Genomic DNA, 18,869 nt, shown 5'->3' with positions numbered 1-18,869 from the left:
CCGAACGAACTCGCAAGCGTGTGCGCCAATGCGTACGAAACTAGCGCGCCGGCCGAGCTCGACATCTCGCCGTCGCGCAGACGAATTTTCGGGTTCGAGGCTCTTCGGGGCCAACGAACCGTTCCAGCACGCACAGCCGCTACCTTGCTTCGTATCGTAATCCCTTCACAGAAGGTTGGCCGTCATATCGCCAACCAGCAAAGGTAAAAATAGAAACGAGGGGAGTAAGGAACAGCACGAAGCGACGAGATTGTGCCAGTCGTCGCGTAAGTTTCGAATGGTGTTCGCTTGCTGCTGTCGTTACGAGCTCGTTTCCAGTTTACAACCACTGAAAACTTCAGTTTGTTCAGTTACGGCAGGGACCCTTACGTTAGCTCACTCCTGGGACATGCTGGCGCTCGTCGCCGACTTCGTCAAATCGCTCTGACCTCGGGGAAAAAAATGCTGTAAACACCGCGCATTGACGCTCGTATCTTTCTCGTCGAAGCAGAGAGCTCGCGCGAACGGCTTTCCATACACGACACCGGCCAACTGGCATAAGTGATACTGCTACTGAAATTGAACTATTATTAACCGTAATCAAAATACGGCACATACGTACCAGTCTATATTCGTCCGTCGCGACGGGGCTGACGAGGCAGCGGTGCCGACGGCTGGGCGTTCGTCTGTTGTGGCTATCGCGGAAAGGTCGCTTTCCCGTCCACCGCGTATCCCACATTTCTTGCCGCTCGTGCACTTAGAAGCATTGAGCGTGTTTGTGGTGTGAGGTTATCAAATGCAAGCCCGAGCTCCTCGGCGAGAGTTTTGTTCTCCGGATCAGGCGATTTCATGACTAGGGCTGCGGGTGCACTAGGTTTTACTAGTATTTTTAAAATGGCCGCCGCCTCGATCGACTCCCGCGTGTGGGTGCTATATGGATTCGACATACTAAGTATCTGTTTCATGGACCGGCTCTATGACGCCATTGTACACGTCACGGAATGTTCAATTTTAGCGGGAGATATAAAATTTTGGCTTAAATTGCCTTATTTCTCAGTGAATAAAGCATCATTTGCTTCCGGGAAAGCGCTTGGGGTACTATGAAACACCTAATCTTTCGAATAAAACAAACTTTTGTTTTCTCTTTATGGCTCCTTTAAAGAGCGCGCCTGCTAAACTGCGCCTGCTGAAAATTGCCGCACATTTTGCGGCGCCGTAAGCCGGGGCTGTTTGTTGCCCTATTTCTTGTATTTTGCGACAAAAACAGCCGCCATTTTCAAGCTATTACGTAGCATACATCACTTTTACGCAGGCTGAAGTTGCCAATGCTTGACGTAATCGTTCCCGCCAACTGTTTAAATTACGTCACGCCTTCTCAGCCAATCACAGAGGGGGTGTGTATTACAAGCAGTATTGTTGTTGAATAGCAAAGACAGGCTTTGGTTGTCATGTCCGCTGCATTTAGTCTGGTTTTTCATTGCCGGCCAAGAATTATGCGCATTTGGTAACGCGAAATGAGACAAACTTCAGAACTGTGCCCGTAAACGACATGAAACGTCAAAATGACGACAGCACACACAACCGCTTTGTCAACCAGAAGCACACGACAAAAATTGAAAGCCAGTCAGAAAAGACTTCCGGCAAATTGCCAGAATTGCCGGCAATTTCTGCAGTCGAGAATAGGTCCCTCGGTCGATTTATGCAGAGGGTAGATGAGCGCATACTTTGTTTTTCGACAATCCCGACGTAGCTCAGCAGCGATAAATGCATAATTGTGCAAATATGAGTTCTCTGCTATTTTCAAAAGAACCAGAAATTCTGGCTTTGGAGTGGTGTTCGCTGTGGATTGCAACGAACGAGGCCTGTGTGGCACTAAAAGTTCTTTTTGCAGATTTATGACAGTTGGTTTAGTGTACATTGTTATGCCTAAACATTGGTCATTTGAGAAAACCAATCGCGTTGCTCCCTTGTTTTCTTTAGTTTTTCTTGTAAAGCTGCTTACGCAGGCTCCCATCTGAATGGGAATGCTTACTTTCTCGGAACTTTTGAAGCTAGCATGTTTGTAGCCCCATTGCACTATTCCCCAATACGTGTCTGGGTCGCAAATGGTTTGTAATTGCAGACACGGCGTAAAAGCATGTCTAGTTTTTTTACTCATGACACCAAGAAACTACTTATGCGATGTTTCAGGAATCTGCTGCGGGGAATTTTGAAAACAGTGCTCTAAAGTCAATTGCTTAAAATTTTATGAACCATTTTAATTTTCGACGCGTTCATAATAAAAAGAATCTTAAAGAAACCATACATGCTCTGGTTTGCTTCAGCTGTACACGGAATTTGAAACTGTCTACCTTGGAGCCTCGACATCAGATTCGCCCCAGGAACTCTGCGTTCGCCTGACACGCCAGGAAAACCAAGCGGCCTCCATTGTAATCAAGTTTGAGAACGGGACTCAAGCGTAAGAATTTGGTCCATTTGTTGTTTTCATGCCTTGGATTGAATTGTATCCAATGGTGGTACCAAGTCGTATAACTGCGTATATATACTTTGTCTAACTTTATTTTCCTCTGACAATTCACGTAAAAATGTAAAACCTGGTGGGACTCGGTCCCGCTTTTTACGGGATTTTTCGGCTTCAATGTCTTGTTCCAAGCAATACGGTGAAATGTGTCCAGAATACGAAGCCCATACTTCATTAGAAATAATGAAACGTAGGAGTTTACGCCAATCGCAGGGACTTGCTTACTAAACAACTCTCTGACAAAAACCATCGTAATTGAGTGTGAAGTGCAGTAAGCGCGGTTTAATGTCTCACAGCCCAAAAACCACCGTCTAGGCATTTGCTCTGCCTTGTGAAGCAAACTGCTCCCACAGCCAAACAGCTACGCGACACACCAATGCGGCAGAGACCCTATCAGAAAGGAGATAAAACTTTAAAAAACGTGAAAACTTGTATGGTGTCCAATCCCCCTACAAATCTAAATGAATATATGCGATAAAAACCAACGCATCCTCTGAAAGAAATAGTCTCGGGCGTCCTCTAAGTTTTCCTGGCTACGTCAGAAACAATTCTCGGTAAATTCAAGACATTTACTCATACACCAGTGCCAGATACACATGCTACAATATAAGATTGTCGGGTACATCGCGAGACGTCCAGCATCTACTAAGCTACAAATACTTACAAGGGCTACGCTAACCGCCACCTCACTGGCCCCTCCCCACAACCCAAAGCGGCGGCAACTCTGGTTGCAGTCACTCGAAAAACATTACCCGCAAACTAAAATATAACAGACTACTCACAACATATCCTCAGCGGTAACGTAAGCCTTCTTCAAGTAGTTGTTTTGTCCCCTGGGGAACGGGCCTAGTATCTCACCGGATGGCGCAACCGCAAGTCGCAGTGATCCGTAAGCTGTGCATGCAGTGTGCATAGAGAATCAGTCATAAACCACTTTCCCTCGCGAGTGTAAAAGGCTGCAACTTATGGTCCAAGAACCACTCACGCCCTAGCTCTATCGCTATCAGTACAGGCATGGCACAACGCCTGAGTTCCCACAGTACCCATCTCCCGAAGATATGGTATTGCTCTTCAAGAGAAAAACGTAGTCTGCCCGTATTACCTGTTGCGGCAATCGGCAATAAGAGGGGAGGATGGCAGAGCACTATTCTGATTGTCTGGACAAGAAACAACGTGATGGAATAAATTACTGTGTTTGAAGCACAGCAACGCCTCGATTCTCCTTCAACATCTGGTGCCGCCAAACCCGGATGAAAGACGACTCGGCACTCCCTGGCACTAGTCGACCCTCACGATCGCAAATCACTGGATGAATTCACACTTTGTGAGCTCCCTGGGGTGTAGCATTTATACACTGCTGGCCATGATGACGGCTTGCCCTGTACACTGGCATTGTACGCTGTACGGTGATGGTAATCCTTGGTTCGGCACCCAGCCAAACCACTACAGCGGTTTACCCACGAAACACTACAGCCTTGTCGATGCACCCAGGTAATCTGTGGAAATCTGTAGTGGACTTCGGCATACCCACAGATTGTCATGAATCCCCCTCACAAGGCTGCGTGAGAAGGAAACCTTTGGCGCATAGATGGAAGACATCCAAAGCCCACAACATGCTGAACCTCATGAACAAAAATAATTTCGCGTATATATTAGAAGAATTTTTGCTGTATTCTGGCAACGCTAGGCATTCGACATTTGGTCGAAAGAAGACTGAAACGTTTCACCACAAATCGCCCGAAACGAGGTGCTGCCCTGTATTGACCCACCGAAACATTCTCTAATAAATTTTCTTTCCCTCCCTTTTATGCTCCCTGCCAGCAGTTAATTTACGCCAGAGGTGATACGTCTTCTACAACTGCTCCTTCCACGGTGTTACAGTTCAGCCTCGCCACTCTGAAGATTGGTCAAATCTAATAAAAAGGATGAGATGACGGGCTATAATGGACCACAAAATACTCATTACAAACAGTGCAGGTGGCACTGCTGCAAGAACGAGATGGGGTGTTATAATTACATTGGTGTTTTAAAACAGCAGCCATTGTAACACTAAACCGGAACTTGAGCTCCCGCTTTGTACTTGCCAGTGTGAAAAAAATGTGATGGGTGTCAAAGTTCAGGCCGGCTGTGGTCAGATATCCGAAAAGGTTTAGGCTGACTAAAGTCGAAACGCGAGGTGCTCGTGCTATTCCTCCTGGCTAATCCAGGAGTGCCGCATGTGTACGCGTATTTCTTGGAAAGTTTAGGTTCATAATTTTGAAAAAGAAAAGTGAAATTTTACACTTGCAGCTGATATTGTAGAGGCAGGGGGTGCAATTTCAGCTGCTGGAACATGCTACAGATAAGGAGGAACGGTGGCTGCATACTACAGTATTGTATAAAATCGTTGCATCCGTTTAACTCAAGCAATAACTTCAGCATAAAAATGATCACATATAATCCAGGCATTTCTGAGGCCTGTCTCATAAGAGAGGGATGGACTTAAGGCTTTGCTTTTGACGATGGTGTTTTCTATTGCCCAAGCAGAAACTTTTCCCCACGATTATGCTAGCGTATTTCAAAACGGGCCTCACTATCAAGGTTTTCCTATTCACTGAACGCTGGTGCTCGGGTCAAAAGGTCTCACTGATTTGTTCCCGAGATTGTGCAGATAATGCAAAAGACCTCGATTTGCTGGAGAGTGGTGTTTAACGCACCAAAGATATGCCTGGGCTGGGAGGCATGCTGTAGTGGTTGGTGCGAGAATTGTTTGGGAGGAATTTGTCGTTACACAGTGTCTGTCCCAGAACTTCCTGGAGTGAATGTTTGTAGCCGGCAACTAGCCTGATGGCCGAGGCTTTGGGTGGAGAATTTAGTGGGGGATCTAAGCTTCTAAACGAGAGTGGTTTCAGTTACCAGGGGGTGTGTGTTGAGGCAGGTCATGGTCCTCGCAGAGGCATCTACTGCATTCTCGCAGAGAAACGAATGAATCAGTTTTTGGAGCACCGTGATGCAATCAAGTTTTATGTGAAACTGAGTAAACACAATGCAGAGACGCTATAAATGCTCCGGAAAGCCCACGTTGAGGACTTGATAAGACAAAGCCAAAGGTTCATGGGACACAAGAGGTTCCTGAAGTGTCGGGGTGTCCGTAAAAGACGACGACCGCTCGGAATACCTGTCGATACGACAAACAGATATCTTGGTGCAAAATGGGCATCAATGTTTGCACAAGGGCAAGCGATTTAGTCTTTGGGTTGCCGCAAAGAAGTGTTGTATAGCCAGAACAATCGTTCATCGCATTTTAACGGAATATTTTCAAATGAGCAATGTCTGCTGCGAAATTGTGCCAAACGTTCGGGCGAGTCAGTTGACGGAAGTGCGTTCGTTTAAGTGCAATGAATTGCTTAACGCTACATACAGACCCACACTGTTTGGACGAAGTGAATGCAGTGGACTAGGCGTAGATTCGTGACTACGAACCTGGATGAAAGTGCCAGAACAGAGGGTGTTACAGCACAGAGTGTCCGTGCCCGAAACAAGCAAGCGTGAGCGAATCCCGAATCACGCAATGCTTGTTGTTTTTTTACAGAAAAAGCGTGGTTCACAGTGAATTGCTGCAACAAAGAAAAACAGTCAACAAGTAGTTTTACTGTGAAGTGCTCAAACGATTGAGCAAAAGGGTTCGATGTGTCAGAAAAGAAATACGGTGCAATTATATGTTGCCCAATGACAACGTGCCAAGCCGCACATGGCTCTTTGTCTTCAAGTTGGTGATCAAAATGTGTGTAGCAACGCTGCTCCTTCCACCGTGAAACCACAATCTGGCACTACAAGAGTCTGTTTGTTTCGAAAAATCAAAACAACCCCGGAAGGAACTCGGCATGGGACGGTGGAGACGGTAAAAGTAGCTGCGAGGACCTCACTTACGGAGGTTTCCTTTGATGGATTCCATGGCCCCTTCAATGATTCGGTGAAGCGTCAGCAACGGCGCATTCAAGCAGGGTGTGAATAATTTGAAATGTTCTGAAAAGGTTGTCACTGATTTTGAATACATGATTTCTGAAGACATTCATGGAAGTTTTGGACAAACCCCGTGATGATTACAGGGCTCTAGTACAGCATTCTTTCATCACATTTCATAAATGAACACGGTTGCATACGCGGAGTCTAAAATACCCTAATGAACAACACCATTGCCGGCCAAAAATTTTGCAGTAGTAGTCTTGTCGTCATTAAAGATCTTTGCTCCAGTTTCTTAGGTATTGAACCAATGATATTTTTGTGATTATAGAGAAGTAATGAAGATTTCATACGCTAAATACAGACAATTAGGTATACATTTATCTTAGCCCATGTGCATTATAAACACTAATTATGCTCATTCTGTCACTCAGCAATTTTTGAGCCGCATACTCAGGTGATCTGGGCAAGTTCAAGTAGTCATTTTGAAGGTGATTGTATACAGCTAAATGCGCCATTGCAGATACCACAGTATATCATATATAGATGAAGTGAAGGTATATATTAAATAATTAGCTGTTAGGTGTATAGAATAAGTAATAAGGTCATTATGCCCTATAATGTTCTTGTTCAATAATAGCAGCTAGAATGCAAACGAATGCACCTAGAAGCTAGAATGCACCCCTAAAACTGATCTTTTCATGTTTCTTTTCATTCTACACGACAAGCGTTTTACGTGCCTGTGTATATTCAAGTCGCGCTTTTGAAGTTTTTTGCCATTTATTGTTTTGAATTCTTTTAGGTTTCCCCAGAAAGTTGTTATAAGCATTAGAAATTCGTTCTTTAGGGTTCGTTCTTAAACCGTGGCTACTTGAAAGAGGATTTTTGTTCTAAACTTCTGCTGGTACCTAAAACAACGCTTACGGAAGCAGTTTATCCTGAAGCTGCGTACTACGCTCTACATAGCGCCCACACTTTATAAAGCAAGCGTCTTTTCCTAAATACTATAAAACGGGATATGCGTAAGCATTGATTGTTTGCTCGTGCAGTGGCGCATTCTTTAGGCACCTTTTAGTTTTCGCGTACATCTTGTGATCACAAAACTTCTGCTGCTTCTTTTTACAGAGGCCAGGACACGCAGAGTTATGTTTATACGAGCGAGCCTGATAAGCTCATTATCACTTTTGGAAGTGGTAAGTACTGCTTATTTTTTGAAAACTTCTCAAACTCTCAAAGAATGATATGAAGGCGATAATTTGTAATTATTTTAAACATGGCGGCTCTAATCTGTGTGTTTGGAGCACGCGTCTTGTGAGGTTCAGAAAATAGGTGGTCCAAAAATTTGAGGTCGCGCGGTGCGGGGAACGCCAGCCGGGGATCGCACGACAGAAAGGTCGCGAGTCGGGGTGTGTGAACAAAAGATGGCGCCAGGAAAATGAACAAAAGTGCGGGAGAGGGAGATAAAACACGCGCCAGTAATCGGCCATGGCTAGAGAGCGGGGCAATATTTGGAGGGTGTTGTTTGGGGGGCTGGTCAAGTACGGGCGAGCGTGGCCGCAACGTTTGAGAAAAAGGCCAACAGCAGTTCGACAGAAAGACGAAGCAAGGGTTTATGTGCGGATTCTTAGAATTTTTGAGCACACCTCTACATTTTTTTCCGGTTCGAAGTTCACAACATGTATTGTATAGAGCGGCATATGTTGGTGCCCATACCAGAGCAACTGAAAATACTTTGTTATGACATCTCCATATCCTAATATCTTTGCAGTTAGCATACCGGCAACAAAATACAAAATTTTGACTCCTTTAAAAGAGAAGTAGTGTCTTGAGAAATATATCACCTAAAATGGAGACTGGGCGATTTTGCAGATAACATTTTTGAAAAGTCTTGTTTACCCTTCACAATGTCGATTTCTAAAGACGATAGTCTTCCTGGGCCTACTTAAACGCTAAAAGTGTGGTCGTCGTGAATATCTGGACGTCAAACCGGCTGTGTATTTGTCGCTTTATTCAGCCACCCTGCCGAAAGTTTAAAGTAGTCTTGAACGGCACGTTTATGTAGGCAAAACGTGTTTTCAAAAATACTAATTCTGGTGGCACTGTTCTAATTAATTCTACTGCTGAGCAAAATAAAACATCAGACATACTTGAGACAAGACTTCACTGCATGAGGGATATTTTCATTGTTCTTTTACCCAAAAGCACATAGATCATTGAATTTTGCGATAAAAATATAAAAATACCCCTGGAAAAAAGTTTTGACATCAAAACTCAAAGCGCCCTTGTGGCATGGTTCACGGTTCAACAGTGAAAAATGGTTCCAGTAGATGGGGGGAGCAGCGGAATGTGGTAAAATTGAAATGAGTTGGCTAAACGACTACTTTGTTTATCGTGCGACGAGCGAAACGGGAGAGGAGGGGCATGAGAGGTGGGTTGAAGAGAAAACAGAGACATTTACTGGGCAGCAGCGGCAGAAGGCTATTGTTTTTTGCTGACATTTGCAGCGAAATGAACAGAAACGCGGCCATTTTTTTTACGTTCAGTACTGCTCGAAGCCTGTTAAATTTAGTTTTTGTTTTAATTGTGCAGAGCCCTCAGGCAATTAAGAACATATTTTTGCACCACCCAAATTTCTTTGTGTAACGTGGGAAAGTAGATAAACTTCAACTTGCTTTACATGTTTTTGTTTTTGCAATCAAGAGCGCGAATTGCGCACCGGCAGGTAATTGATATGTGAGAAGAAATGGGATACTTAGTAGCCCCACCTTTTCTAACGCCATCTTGGAGGGGATGGCCGTTCATTATCGCCGCGCTGTTAGCTGACGTTGTTGAGTTTCCTTTTTCTGTTCTACAAAGGACAAAAGCAAGCGAAGAACCTTGTGCCAGGACTCTTAATCTAGAAATATATAGCCGTGAATATGCAGTATATCTACGATAATTCCTAGAGCGTCGTGGCCTCGGTATTCCATATATAGAGAGAGTGTAAGTTTAAAATATCACACACCTACCTATATACAATTCTGTGGGTGAGATGCGCAGGCGACTAATAGCTTCAATCAAGCTGTCGAACCGACAATGATTGAAAAAAGACTTAAGCACCAGGTAGTGGTTGGAGGCTTCATGGCACACAATGAGAGAGGCAGGTAGAGAAACGCAAAGAAGAAAAGTTCGACTTGTAGTCGGTACAACGAAAGTGATGTACTATTTGAGCTTGCAGATAGAAATAACTGGATGATAGTCTATGCTTATTTCTGGACACAAAGAACAACAAAAAGAGCACGGAAAAGCCTCAGCGACACAAAAATGAAATCAAATTCATTACAAGTGTCTAGTGTCGTGCCGGATGAAAAAGTGCAAGGTTTGGTTAAGAGCAGTGACAAGACTGAGTTTATTTATGTCGAAATGATAAGTGTAGTAATCCAAACCAAACTTGCATCCAGGAACAGTGAGGCCATAGAAAACTACAATATCGGCACTGAAAGAATTCGCTTCTTTAATAAAAAAGTGGAGAGGATGCCAGTAGAGTAGACGTATTCGTGACACTAGCTACAATAATCGTTGAAAGGGCAGCAGATGTATGATAATGAATTCTATAAAAAAAGTGGTATACTATCCCAGTAGGAAAATGTTTTATTGGAAACTTAGAAACGTATTCTCTCGTTCAAGAGCAAGGAAAGGTTCTTGAAGTACTTAAACTTTGTTGCAGTAGAGTTGTTCCTGGTAATAAATAAGGAATAAAAGCAGAAGCGTTCAAGAAACATTGCACAAAGTGACGTGCACCGAAAAATGGGTTGGCCAGACGTTGAGTCTGCATGTAGTTACGTAGGAACGTAGATCTTTCTAAAATCGTCAAGCTATATGACAATATCGCATATAAAACTCAAACAGCAGAGAGTTCCGACGAAATGCGTACGCCCGTTTCTTATCACAAAAAGTTGCTGGGCTTGGCATAACGACAAAAAAAGCAGACGTATTTTCCTCTGGGCGCGCCCACGAGAAGGCAAGAAACATAAATAAAGGAATCCAAAAGCCGGGTCTCTGGCCTGATGTAGCCGTGAACAGGGGAGGGTCAAATCAAACTGGCCGAGTTGTCACATGTACTTTTAGTAGAGTGATGCAAGGTTGGTGACATTCGGTCCTTCGTAATAGATCGAATATTAAAAGGGAAGATTGCTTTTTGGAGAATTACAGTGTGAAAGTTCAAAAAACGAACTGCGAAAGTTTTTATATCATATATAAAATTAGAGTGCGTAGAGCTTAGATCAAATTCATAGATAAAAGAGCACTATGAAGATCATGGTTGCAACAATACTAGAGTGACAGGGTACTTTGCATAAAAAAGAAAAGTTTTCTACCTCTAGCTGCCAATGGTTCTTTCGTGGCGTGCGGGACAAGAAACTCCCAACGAGGCTGGGGATAGGAAGGGCGCTTTTCACTCACGGAGCATAGTGTAGATGGCGCGGCGATAGGACGCTGTTACCCAGCGTTCCCGGCACTCAGGTGACTGCTCGCACCGGCAGGGACGCCTTTTTCCTCTGCTTAGCGACAGATGTTTGGGCCTATTTTCGCGCTGCTACGCGTCCATTACGCGATTTCTTCACCCGGCTTAATTAACCTTTCCGACAGCACCTGCTGGGTAACCTAGACCCTACGGAATTAAGTGAGCGTACGGCAAAGATACGTTAAGGATTGGTTTTAAGGGCGGGAAAACAAAATGTAGGGACCACATACAGGCATCTGGGCGCTAGAGGAACGCTTCCATTTGCGCACTGCTTGCCACATATGTGACTTTGTTTTTTAAATTGGTGGATACCAATTCGGTTGTGTTTTAAGAGGCATTACAAAATGCGAAAGGAGCAACTGTATCTTATAATCAGCGATTATAAAATTTCCCCCAGCTTTTTGGCATTTCTCAAACTCACTGAACTAACTAGTTTATATCGGTATAAATGGGAATAACTAAGCTCACCCGCCAAATTGTTTCGGTGTCTGCACCTGGGTCGCGCGGTGGTGTAGCCCCGAGCCAGCAAAACAGGATGGCTATGTTCCGCTGTCTCACCCTTCGAAAGACGCTGCTCTCCATTTTGTTTTCGCCGACGCACGGCCGGGCTACAGCGGCGGCGTCCGCCGCTTTAGCCCGCCGTGCCCGACGCTGCTGCGTTGCGAACGGCCCCCCCCCCCCCCCTCCCCCCCCGCGAATTGAAGGTGACGGATGGTAGAATATTTGGTTTCACTCTTTGGAAAGCCACTTGTGTGAATTCAATTAATCTGGCTTCGGCAATTGTTATGGGTGTCGTTTAAAGCTTTGCTTTCCAACCACCTTCAGAGCGTGGGTTAGAGCCACTTTTTCATAGAATCATATAACAAAGAAACGCTACTGAAAGAAGTCTCTTTATTCGCGATGCTGCAGCGGTATCCAAGTAGGCCGAAAAGGAGCGTGAGAAAATGGAGTTATGAAAAGTTCAAGGGAAAACGAAATAAGTGGTGGTGTTTGAATAGTTTTCCAAATACCTCCTAGAGAAAAGCTTGAAAATTATTCGTCCGAACGCTTAAATACCTGAAACATGTCATTAGCTCAAATATTTGCGTGCCTTAGCTTCCCTGAAGCTTGATGCAAAAAATTAAGAAACGACAAATCCGTTTCGTTCTCCCTGTTATATAACCGGTTCTTAACAAAGGTACATGCACTGTAGAGCTCTGACTACCAATTCAGCTGGCCGGAATAAACAATGCGCAACAACCACTCAACCAGCCAGGTAGTTGAGAAATCCGTTAGAAGTGTAGATCCATTTATCTGGCATTTATATATTACAAAAAACCGTTCGATTCAATTGATTCCAATGAAATGATGGAAGCATATGGAGGAGTAGGTACAGGAGTACAGGACCTTTGGGCAATGCATACGATATATGGAAAGGCAAGCTTAAGGCAAGACAAGGCCTCGAAAATTATTTGCAGCCGTTCTCAAGGTGAATTTGTTTTGAACTTCGTTGCTAATCCTGGGAGGCAAAACAATTGGGAATATTTGTGCCGCTGGGAATTGCGGATGGCATTGTTTTGTCTATTGAATGTTAAACATAACTGAATATAACTGCTGTTGCCGAACTGTGCTTGAAACACACCCGGAGGGTTGACGAGGATTATAAACAAACGAAAGCACTCCGGACATACATATAGAGAACCTCAACCCCGATTCCACCAATAAGAAGAATGGAAGAACCGAAGAATGAATAAGACTTTCAAAAAAGTCCCTGTGTGCTGATGAAAACGACGAAAATGGCAACAAGACGTGCAAACTTGAGTGCATGCAGCAAGCACTTGCCACTAATTACCAGTAGGCTACGTGTTTCACTAAAAAGAATGACACACAACAATTTTTTTAACCCAGTTATAATATTTGTGGAAGATATTTTTAAGCTTCTTAAGCTCCTTTTTAGGCTCCTTGCATTAAGAACTTGGTTCTACCAATGCTCCGTGGAAAGAAGGGTGATGAAGATCAAGAAGGATGGGAAGAAGCGTTTCGGAATAGAGTACGAAGCTCCAGTATAACACATATTTGTTGAAAATACCAGAAACGAAGTGAAGTGAAATGAACTCATCATATTGAACTTGTCATCACATACCAGTATACACATACATGCCATCGCCACACCAGTATAGCACAATGACCACCAAAAGGCATTGAGAGAAGAAAAGAGGTGCCTGATCGTTGGGTAAGAATATTCTGGTTTGGAGGCAGTGAAGGTGCGAGGAGAGGGGATAAGAGGAGTAGTTATAAAGTCATGGTACAGACATTGGTTACCAAGTAAAAATATAGCAGCTAGATATTAATAACGAGCGCAATCTTTTGTGCGTGATTTGCACTCATTAGTTGACACATTTATTTTCTTCTTGACACTCGTATCTGCAGAGCCCAACACTCCTCACGAGGTCCAGATCCCGTATGCTGACTCGGAGGCCTGCTTTGTTGCAAAGTTCACCGATGCATCATATGGTAAGCAAATTCACACCTCGGAAGTGCACAATATTCTACTGTTATTGCTACTATTGAGTAAAACGTTTGGCAGTTTCTGGGGCAGCTGGGACAATGTGGTATCAACAAAGGACGTTCAGATACCTGCCAGTGGGGTACGTCCCAGTAGGGTACCGAGAAATCTTTATCAACCTTACTAGGTTTCAAAGCTACGGCGCTGGTATGGATAAATTTTTGGCTCCTCAAGTGAGGATAACACATAGATGAAACCGACCGGGCAGGATATTAACGACAAAACTGACGTTTATGGGATAGAACGCATCAATATACACGGCATCAGTCTCGTCATATTGCAGTGGAAAGAATGTTCACTCTATAGGCGCACTGTTCGGGTTCAAGAAAGCAAAGTTACCTGAGACGATGTCTAAAAACGTGCGATCGGGAGCTGCGTTGAACCACTGATTATAGGGTATCCCTCCCAAAAACGTAATCTTCTCGCCGCCACACGCGTTCGTCGCCCGTATTCGGTTCCGGGGAATGTCCATGTCAAATCGTCGATGCATCACGGTTTCTAGGCGTTAGGGCAGGCGGAGAATGTAACTGGTGTGCGCTTTTTCCCCTTCGGTGTGCCCAGCGGGTGAAACCACCATGCCTAACCATATCCACCTTGAGGCAACCGTCCAATTTCTTGAGGTTCAGTGGTCGGGGTACCGAACCAGTGTGGTGTGAAGCCTTGTGTACAGCGTAAAAACTGGGAGGAGGAATTATTTCTTTTTCCGAAACTCTGTAGAAAGCATACTAAGAGTCCTCCTTTCAGGCATACCGAAACTGGTTGGGAGCATATCTAGGGTTGGGTCTTGGCATAAGGTAGGCTTTAGTTTTACTTTGGCCGCCTGATACTCGAACGAACACTGTGACGGCCGATCACAAAGTAGTTGCAACATGTCGCCTGCCGCCGCTTAACCGACATAACGGAAACAATTTTCTTTTTCACGAGCAACGAGGACACCGCGGGCCTCGAGGTGTTTTCAAGGTGCACCAGCTATACGTTTTTGCTGAATCCTGGTAATATATTCCCGAGTAGATCTAAAAAGAGCCGTCGGAAATCACAGCTTTATATTGGCCAAAGCGTTAAATATTTTCTTGATTGGATAGTTCAGCTACTTCGAAGCAACACTGCTCGGTTGCTTTTCGTGTTCATTGTAAAACGCTCAACATAGAAGACTACGCCGAGGTTTCAGATCATACCACCAGTAAGACTGCAATCGATGAAGCCAGGAGCATTGCCATTAGCTACGGCATGGCGTTTATAGCCGTGCAGTGGTTTCCAACAAAATATGCATGCTATCTTAGAGTCGGCGCTTAAAGATGTTGTAAGGCTTGTGGTATTACAGGATGTGGGTTCCTTTCTACATTCCGTAAATACTTACGTGCGTTACAATTTTGGCACCACCGGAGTTTTTTTACATTGTTGATTTTCAAAGAATTTACACTACCAGGAATGGAGCCTGGGCGTTGTAAGCAGCATTACAGGAATTCCTAACAAATGATATTGACTTGTCCCCCAGGTATTTGCAAAAAGAAACCGAGTTTTTTTCACCCGAAAACATTTTAATAAAGAACCAGAGCTATACTGATAGCAGAAAACACTGTTCTGGGACTGGGACAGTTTCAGAAGTCCCATTCCTGAATCGCGACTATTTCGTCTGCACGTAGCTGCGTGTTGAGATAATACTGATGCGTACAACGCGTTAACTTGGAAATCTTGAGGGTGGATGGTAAACACACTGTATTTCCTGAGAGCCCCTGTCCTCAAAATAGGAATGTCCATCCATGGCGTTGTGTTCAGACGCAACGAATGATAACCATCTCGTAGTTGATTAGACTCCAGTCGATGAGATTTCTTGCCTGTTTTTTACGCAGAAATCTGCCGGATCTAATTAAGCATTCTTTGTTTTAGTCAACTGGTTACATTCTTTATTATCAATGTGATATTTTACACGTTTTATTTTGGAATTGATGGGACCCCGAAGAGAGTGCACATTGTACGACTAAGGAGAGAAAGCACATATCATTTACAACACGTCCTGGATCGTGATTTCTTCTTGAGCAGACGCTCCAGTTGTGAAAAGCTCACCGAAAATGCGTTCAGAGTTATTTTCGGTGCAGACTGCGGTGCTATAAAACGTGCATACAGTGACGTCTTTATGGAAGAAGAAGGATCAAAGCATGAAATTTCGAAAACAGATCCATTACTATTTGGTCTAGCACTGTTACACCACACCGCCCACTAAACAGCACGAAGGTAGTGATCGGACACAATTTGTTGAGGCCATTCAAGCTTGTGGCACAACTGTGTCCAGAATTTCTGTATGCAAGGATAACGAAGAAATTTAAACTAGAGACCCAATCTAGCAAACGACTGACAACACTTACTGAAAAAGAAAATGTTGCCTTTGTTGGCTACATTACGTCCTAAATGGAAGATTATCCTCCAAGTTTGAAGGCACCTGAACTTAATTTCAGTCGAAGCGCAGCATAAAAACAAAATGTATATTCCAAAATAAGGAGGCGGAGTACCCGAAAGAATTATGTTGAAACGTTGTATCAGTCTTTCTTGGATAATGTGTAAGTGGTCTTTCGAGAGCTCTCTTCGCACAAACACCTATACGTATATTTTCCTTGGGGGCCGTACACCTTTGACCTTTTCAATAAAGAGGAAAATATTACATATCGAGGTCACCTAAATAGGCAGAAGGCTAAAGCCCTTTAGAATGTACCCAATTTAACCCAGGTGTTCCTATCATGGCATCGCTTTACGCTTTAAAAATAGATGGAAATATATCCCATAACTGCTTCCTCATTTATAGTACCACAAGTTCTTAGGTGTTCTCTGCATCCAAAGCTAACATTTATCCTTTACTTAAATAGACTTGAAATCAAAGGCATGAAAACGATGAACCAACTATAATTTATTTCGGATGAGTTTTACAGAACGCTTGTAGTGCGTTCGTTGAAGTTTAAAATTTGACGGAGGTGAAGTTTGCGCTTCGACAATGCATCTAAAGGTGATCGTTGGAAATAGCATATTTAACGTCATTACATACTTCTAAAATTACAAAAATAATTGCGATAAAAGGGGAGACACGGACGAAGTCAGGACGGACAATTACGCCGAAAGCTTCCAATTATATTTTATTGTGCCACTGTGTGAACTTTTAAACATAACAAGAATCCACTGCGCATGCCCGTGCACGAAGGGAGATTAAACGCCCGGAGATGCGACAGCAAAGAAAGCCAATTCCTTCTCGGTGAGCGCAAGCGAGGTCAAGCTAAAACACTGTTCTCGGAGTCTTGCTATCGCCTGAGCTTCCGTAATTTTTGGCATAAGCTGCGTAATTTCTCGCATAGGTTGCGTAATTTCTCGCTTAAGTATTTAGGTCGCCCTCGCTGGCTCTCACCGAAGTGGAATCGGCTTACTTGGGTGCCGCATCGCCGGGCGTTTCATCTTACTTCATGCCACGCATGCGCAGCGGATACTTGTTATGTTAATAGGTTCCCACAGTGGCACAAAAAATGTAGTTAGAAGTTTGCGTTGTGTGTCTACGCCCTCACTTCGGCCTCATCTCTTCTTCCTTGCGCAATTATTTGGTGTACTTATGTAGTACCAAAATCCCCGGAATGCTAACCTTGTACAGTTTTAGACTTTGGGAACCGTGTTGCAGTGGGGGGTTTCTGGACGAGCACCGTATAAATCTGGCGTGCACCTTTTCATAAGCGAGGCTTAGTACGGCGGAGTATTTGAAGTGCGAGTAAATACCGTCTTCTATTGCAGAACACCGGTGCGTTTGATTGACGCGACACTTTCTGGTCTAAGACATGTTTTAAGACCTTCAATGAATTGTTAAGCCTTTCTGTATTGAAATGAGAGCGCAAGCCGAGGTAGTTAATGTCTCAAATCACAAGCCGAAAAGGCCACTCTCGCGTACATCATTGTGTCAGTGGAACTTTCCAGGTTTTCATCCGCTGGGTGTTTCACACATACTGAAAAGGAATGCTCTCAGGAATTTACTGATGGTACACTTTTTTCTTCATATGACTGCTATTAGCAGCTTAATTTTTACACAGATGCCTTAAACATTGCGTTTGCTGTATCAGCCCGGTAGTTATTTATCAGCCCGGAATTTCCACAGCCGAGGCTGACACAACTTTCTACAGAACACATTGAACAAACCACGAAACATAAATTCATGAACTTCCCCGAAATCTCCAGCGTCGTCACTGCACTGCGAAGGAAGAAACTAAATAAAATCTATGTACTAACTGAACGATACGCAAGCTTTGTTCACAATATCCTAAAAATAGATTTAACAGGCAACTTATTTTAAGAACATTGTGCTTTTTGGCTCCAAAACCATTCCGCACAGTACTTCTGTGCCAGCCAGCCTCAGTGAAGAAGGCGTCCCCGTGATGAGGTATCCCTCGTTCATGGTGCAAGCCACTTTTGCAGGACCCAGAAAACACTGGTAGCGGCCATAAGAAGAACAAAAGTGAAACCATCTGACCATAATAATCCAGCAAATGGACAAATTCTCCATGAAAGAAACATATTCACTGATATGGAACTACAGAATAAAAATACGCCAAGCACACGCTAATTATTCAGGTTTTTTGTATTACAGACAACCCCAAAATAATAACTAAGGGAGAACCATGTTTTATAGGGTGCTCTAATGGTACATCTCCTGGAAACAATACGGGTTTTTTGCCAGTAGCCTCGGTCTAGTGTGCGGTGTCCGCTGCACACGTGTATACAGAGCAGACATACACAGATGGACGTATTTCTTTCATGCGTTTGCCGTGCGGTCGTCTAGGTTGCATGCCGTTTTGCTGCTCACAGGCAACCCACGTCCAAAGCCTGAGGCTAGTGTTTCGTCATTATTGTCTTACTTGAATGCAGAGGACATGACTCAAGAAAAATCACCACACTTTACGCTCCTGCGATTGTGTTTCATCAGTTACCATTCTTGGGGCATAAGCTATGTCATTAGAGCGAAGCTTGCATGGTCTCACTGATAGCGGTGCTTTAACAGAAATGCAAGGCATAAAATTTGCTTCACACAGCGGGAGGTAAAACAAGAATGATAATAATGAATCAAGAAAAAAGCGCTACTCATGATCGGAATCAAGCCTCCGTCCAGCGCGGTATGAAGCAGACGACTAAGCGGCTCCGCAATCATCGCATTCGTGTAGCTCAGGATTTTCTTTTGGTTCGTTTCGCTGACGTTGGCTTTGGACATTGGCAGTTTGGGTTTTGGACGACGATGATAGGTTGGGGATGCGGCGCGCCGCATTCTCGTGAGCGATTGGTGCACTGTCGGCTCAGTTCGCATTTTGACTAGCGGGAAGTTTGCACTTTGATCGTTGACACTTGGAGGTTACTGCAGCGGATTT

At 44.0% G+C, this 18,869-nt stretch overlaps 2 protein-coding genes across 3 annotated transcripts in view; one reads left to right on the top strand and one right to left on the bottom strand.

The window, feature by feature from the left end:
* The window catches only part of LOC144146967 (uncharacterized), a 494,123-nt gene that overhangs the window by 385,662 nt on the left and 89,592 nt on the right, over positions 1 to 18,869 (bottom strand). The gene's annotated exons all lie outside the window — the stretch shown is intronic.
* LOC144145106 (uncharacterized) overlaps positions 1 to 18,869 on the top strand; it is a 28,869-nt gene that overhangs the window by 8,396 nt on the left and 1,604 nt on the right. Inside the window, exons 2-4 of the mRNA XM_077676608.1 lie at positions 2,304 to 2,437; positions 7,568 to 7,635; positions 13,353 to 13,436. Of these exons, the coding sequence (XP_077532734.1) occupies positions 2,304 to 2,437; positions 7,568 to 7,635; positions 13,353 to 13,436 (286 nt within the window). The remainder of the gene's footprint in view (positions 1 to 2,303; positions 2,438 to 7,567; positions 7,636 to 13,352; positions 13,437 to 18,869) is intronic.

This window comes from Haemaphysalis longicornis, unplaced genomic scaffold (assembly GCF_048455015.1).
Source record: "Haemaphysalis longicornis isolate Haplotype H1 unplaced genomic scaffold, Haemaphysalis longicornis Haplotype H1 scaffold_7, whole genome shotgun sequence".
Lineage (NCBI taxonomy): Eukaryota > Metazoa > Arthropoda > Arachnida > Ixodida > Ixodidae > Haemaphysalis > Haemaphysalis longicornis.
The sequence above is the reverse complement of the archived record's forward strand: the minus strand, read 5'-3'. Positions and strand labels throughout refer to the sequence as shown.